The sequence below is a fragment of the Oncorhynchus mykiss genome, chromosome 23, assembly GCF_013265735.2.
Source record: "Oncorhynchus mykiss isolate Arlee chromosome 23, USDA_OmykA_1.1, whole genome shotgun sequence".
Taxonomy (NCBI): domain Eukaryota; kingdom Metazoa; phylum Chordata; class Actinopteri; order Salmoniformes; family Salmonidae; genus Oncorhynchus; species Oncorhynchus mykiss.
The window spans coordinates 49940083-49945843 of record NC_048587.1 but is presented as its reverse complement, the minus strand read 5'-3'; the positions used below and the strand labels follow the sequence as shown (position 1 = coordinate 49945843).

The 5761-nt window shown below is 43.5% G+C and overlaps 1 protein-coding gene across 4 annotated transcripts in view; it reads right to left on the bottom strand.

Moving 5' to 3' along the window:
- LOC110503021 (putative sodium-coupled neutral amino acid transporter 10) overlaps window positions 1-5761 on the bottom strand; it is a 53070-nt gene that overhangs the window by 17050 nt on the left and 30259 nt on the right. For all 4 annotated transcript variants that reach the window (XM_036960710.1, XM_036960712.1, XM_036960713.1 and 1 more), the window contains exons 10-11: window positions 4608-4714; window positions 291-450 (exon numbers count right to left, since the gene is read on the bottom strand). In XM_036960710.1, coding sequence (XP_036816605.1) covers window positions 291-450; window positions 4608-4714 — 267 coding nt within the window. The remainder of the gene's footprint in view (window positions 1-290; window positions 451-4607; window positions 4715-5761) is intronic.

Here is a 5761-nt window from a genome sequence, read left to right as displayed (position 1 = left end):
ACTGGGGACTTAGTCTAATTCTTCATTAACCAGGGTCTTACAAACTTATGGGAATTGGTCAAAGTTATAAAATAGTTCAGTTAGAACATTGGGATAAAAATTCTCATGACATCCATTTATCTGCAGTTCCATCTTTCTTTGTTTTAAGATTGCTGTGACCTTTTGGCTCTTGGTCTCTCTACTCTCACCAAAATGTGATCTTTGGAGTTCGGCGCATCTCAGACTTAGAACTGAATAGAACTGAATAGAATAGCTGACTCAAGGAAGGAACATTGTAATATCATCCATACCGTTCAATAAATCAGCCATGTCAGGAAGGACTCTCAAGATGGCACTCTTGTCAGCTGCAGGGGGAGGAGGGGCATGCTTGGGGGTGGAGTCACTGGCTGAGATTGACACCGTGGTGAAGGTGCTGACCAGCAAGATGCCTAACCCAACCCACAGCACCAACTATAGAGAGAGAGAGAGATGTTGGTGAGTGATGAGATTAGTCGAGATAATGCATGCATGTATGCATGCATGTATGTACAGTGCCTTGCGAAAGTATTCGGCCCCCTTGAACTTTGCGACCTTTTGCCACATTTCAGGCTTCAAACATAAAGATATAAAACTGTATTTTTTTGTGAAGAATCAACAACAAGTGGGACACAATCATGAAGTGGAACGACATTTATTGGATATTTATTGGAACTTTTTTAACAAATCAAAAACTGAAAAATTGGGCGTGCAAAATTATTCAGCCCCTTTACTTTCAGTGCAGCAAAATCTCTCCAGAAGTTCAGTGAGGATCTCTGAATGATCCAATGTTGACCTAAATGACTAATGATGATAAATACAATCCACCTGTGTGTAATCAAGTCTCCGTATAAATGCACCTGCACTGTGATAGTCTCAGAGGTCCGTTAAAAGCGCAGAGAGCATCATGAAGAACAAGGAACACACCAGGCAGGTCCGAGATACTGTTGTGAAGAAGTTTAAAGCCGTATTTGGATACAAAAAGATTTCCCAAGCTTTAAACATCCCAAGGAGCACTGTGCAAGCGATAATATTGAAATGGAAGGAGTATCAGACCACTGCAAATCTACCAAGACCTGGCAGTCCCTCTAAACTTTCAGCTCATACAAGGAGAAGACTGATCAGAGATGCAGCCAAGAGGCCCATGATCACTCTGGATGAACTGCAGAGATCTACAGCTGAGGTGGGAGACTCTGTCCATAGGACAACAATCAGTCAGTCGTATATTGCACAAATCTGGCCTTTATGGAAGAGTGGCAAGAAGAAAGCCATTTCTTAAAGATATCCATAAAAAGTGTCATTTAAAGTTTGCCACAAGCCACCTGGGAGACACACCAACCATGTGGAAGAAGGTGCTCTGGTCAGATGAAACCAAAATTGAACTTTTTGGCAACAATGCAAAACATTATGTTTGGCGTAAAAGCAACACAGCTGAACACACCATCCCCACTGTCAAACATGGTGGTGGCAGCATCATGGTTTGGGCCTGCTTTTCTTCAGCAGGGACAGGGAAGATGATTAAAATTGATGGGAAGATGGATGGAGCCAAATACAGGACCATTCTGGAAGAAAACCTGATGGAGTCTGCAAAAGACCTGAGACTGGGAAGGAGATTTGTCTTCCAACAAGACAATGATCCAAAACATAAAGCAAAATCTACAATGGAATGGTTCAAAAATAAACATATCCAGGTGTTAGAATGGCCAAGTCAAAGTCCAGACCTGAATCCAATCGAGAATCTGTGGAAAGAACTGAAAACTGCTGTTCACAAATGCTCTCCATCCAACCTCACTGAGCTCGAGCTGTTTTGCAAGGAGGAATGGGAAAAAAATTCAGTCTCTCGATGTGCAAAACTGATAGAGACATACCCCAAGCGACTTACAGCTGTAATCGCAGCAAAAGGTGGCGCTACAAAGTATTAACTTAAGGGGGCTGAATAATTTTGCAAAAATCCAGAAAATCACATTGTAGGATTTTTAATGAATTTATTTGCAAATTATGGTGGAAAATAAGTATTTGGTCAATAACAAAAGTTTCTCAATACTTTGTTATATACCCTTTGTTGGCAATGATAGAGGTCAAACGTTTTCTGTAAGTCTTCACAAGATTTTCACACACTGTTGCTGTTATTTCCTCCATGCAGATCTCCTCTAGGCCACTCCAGGACCTTCAAATGCTTCATACGCTTCACAGTAGGTATGGTGTTCTTTGGATACAACTCAGCATTCTTTGTACTCCAAACACGACGAGTTGAGTTTTTACCAAAAAGTTATATTTTGGTTTCATCTGACCATTTGACATTCTCCCAATCTTCTTCTGGATCATCCAAATGCTCTCTAGCAAACTTCAGACGGGCCTGGACATGTACTGGCTTAAGCAGGGGGACACGTCTGGCACTGCAGGATTTGAGTCCCTGGTGCCGTAGTGTGTTACTGATGGTAGGCTCTGTTACTTTGGTCCCAGCTCTCTGCAGGTCATTCACTAGGTCCCCCCCGTGTGGTTCTGGGATTTTTGCTCACTGTTCTTGTGATCATTTTGACCCCACGGGGTGAGATCTTGCGTGGATCCCCAGATCGAGGGAGATTATCAGTGGTTTTGTATGTCTTCCATTTCCTAATAATTGTTCCCACAGTTGATTTCTTCAAACCAAGCTGCTTACCTATTGCAGATTCAGTCTTCCTAACCTGGTGCAGGTCTACAATTTTGTTTCTGGTGTCCTTTGACAGATCTTTGGTCTTGGCCATAGTGGAGTTTGGAGTGTGACTGTTTGAGGTTGTGGACAGGTGTCTTTTATACTGATAACAAGTTCAAACAGGTGCCATTAATACAGGTAACGAGTGGAGGACAGAGGAGCCTCTTAAAGAAGAAGTTAAAGGTCTGTGAGAGCCAGAAATCTTGCTTGTTTGTAGGTGACCAAATACTTATTTTCCACCATAATTTGCAAATAAATTCATTAAAAATCCTACAATGTGATTTTCTGGATTGTTTTTCTCATTTTGTCTGTCATAGTTGAAGTGTACCTTTGATGAAAATTACAGGCCTCTCATCTTTTTAAGTGGGAGAACTTGGCTGACTAAATACTTTTTTACCCCACTGTACATACAGTGTATGTACAGTTGAAGTCGGAAGTTTACATACACTTAGGTTGGAGTCATGAAAACTATTTTTTTCAACCACTCCAAAAATGTATTGTAAACAAACTATAGTTTGGCAAGTCGGTTAGGACATCTACTTTGTGCATGACATAAATCATTTTTCCAACAATTGTGTACAGACAGATTATTTCACTTATAATTCACTGTATCACAATTCCAGTGGGTCAGAAGTTTACATACACTAAGTTGACTGTGCCTTTAAACAGCTTGGAAAATTCCAGAAGGCTAATTGACATCATTTGAGTCAATGGGAGGCGTACCAGTGGATGTATTTCAAGGCCTACCTTCAAACTCAGTGCCTCTTTGCTTGACATCATGGGAAAATCTAAAGAAATCACCCAAGACCTCAGAAAATAAATTGTAGACCTCCACAAGTATGGTTCATCCTTGGGAGCAATTTCCAAATGCCTGAAGGTACCACGTTCATCTGTACAAACAATAGTACGCAAGTATAAACACCATGGGACCACGCAGCCGTCATACCGCTCAGGAAGGAGACGCGTTCTGTCTCCTAGAGATGAACAGACTTTGGTGCGAAAAGTGCAAATCAATCCCAGAACAACAGCAACGGACCTTGTGAAGATGCTGGCGGAAACCGGTACAAAAGTATCTATATCCACAGTAATACGAGTCCTATATTGACATAACCTGAAAGGCCGCTCAGCAAGGAAGAAGCCACTGCTCCAAAACCGCCATAAGAAAGCCAGACTACGGTTTGCAACTGCACATGTGGACAAAGATGGTACTTTTTGAAGACATTTCCTCTTCTCTGACGAAACAAAAATATAACTGTTTGGCCATAATGACAACTTGGAGAAAAAAGGGAGGCTTGCAAGTCGAAGAACACCCTCCCAACCGTGAAGCATGGGGGTGGCAGCATCATGTTGTGGGGGTGCTTTGCTGCAGGACGGACTGGTGCACTTCACAAAATAAATGGCATCATGAGGGAGGAAAATTATGTGGATATATTGAATCAACATCTCAAGACATCAGTCAGGAAGTTAAAGCTTGGTCGCAAATGGGTCTTCCAAATGGACAATGACCCCAAGCATACTTCCAAAGTTGTGGCAAAATGGCTTAAGGACAACAAAGTCAAGGTATTGGAGTGGCAATCATAAAGCCCTGACCTCAATCCTTAGAAAACGTTTGACCCAAGTGAAACAATTTAAAGGCAATGCTACCAAATACTAATTATGTGTATGTAAACTTCTGACCCACTGGGAATGTGATGAAAGAAATAAAAGCTGAAATAATTAATTCCCTCTACTATTATTCTGACATTTCACATTCTTAAAATAAAGTGGTGATCCTAACTGACCTATGACAGGGAATTTTTACTAGGATTGAATGTCAGGAATTGTGAAAAACTGAGTTTAAATGTATTTGACTAAGGTGTAAGTAAACTTCCGACCTCAACTGTGTGTGTGTGTGTGGTACCTGTGCGGTGAGTCCATTCTTCTGGATCTTTCTGTAGATGAGGGCAGGGCAGATGAAGCAGATGAGGGAGCCCATGGTGGCTCCAGTCAGACCCAGGATGGTCTCCACTACAGAGGGAGTAGCATAGACAAACATTAAGTCACACAATCCACTTGCATGGCTAAAGCCACATACTGCCAGTGTACCACATGAGTCTACGTGTCAGCCAGGTAACAATCCTCATTCTACTCTTCCACGTTCCTCATTCTCTCCATGTCTTCCCGCACCTCCTCAACTTTTTCCAGACAGACAAGGACATGGCTAAGCCTTCCTATTCAATCAGAAGTCAGAATCCCCATGTTCCAACCCATCTGGCCCATGGCCCCGTTCCAACCCATCTGGCCCATGGCCCCGTTCCAACCCATCTGGCCCCGTTCCAACCCATCTGGCCCATGGCCCCGTTCCAACCCATCTGGCCCCATTCCAACCCATCTGGCCCCATTCCAACCCATCTGGCCCATGGCCCCGTTCCAACCCATCTGGCCCTTGGCCCTGTACCAAATGAAGCAGAAACCTACCCCCCCTTAATCTAATCTAGCACAAGCTTCACTCTCAGACCCTGTGTTTCAAGCCAGTACCAGTCTCTCCTCCTGGGAACCCAGGCCATATTATGTGCCTCAGATTTAGTGTCCGTTTCCCCTCTGAGTCCCCCCATCACTCTATTAGCCTGATTAGGTACACACACACACATACGCTGGTGTGTGTGTGTGCGTGCGTGTGTCCCTACCCAAACACAACCCTAACTAATAGCCTTACCACATAAGATGAATAAAACATGCAAACTAACCCAAACCTCTAGATCATCGTTACAGAAAACACACAACAGAGACCTCTAAAGAACAAGTGTGCGTGCGGTTTGTGTGTTTTGTGGGGGGGGGGGGGGGGGGGGGGGGGGCTATGAGCCAGAGAGGGTGTGTGTGTCTGGGTGTCTGAGAAGAGAGAATAATAGAGGGGGGGGGGGGGGGCTATGAAATCAAATCAAATCCAATTTTATTCAAATCAAATCGTATTTGAGCCAGAGTGTGTGTGTGTGTTTTGTGGGGGTGGCTATGAGCCAGAGAGGGTGTGTGTGTTTTGTGGGGGGGGGGGCTATGAGCCAGAGAGAGTGTGTGTGT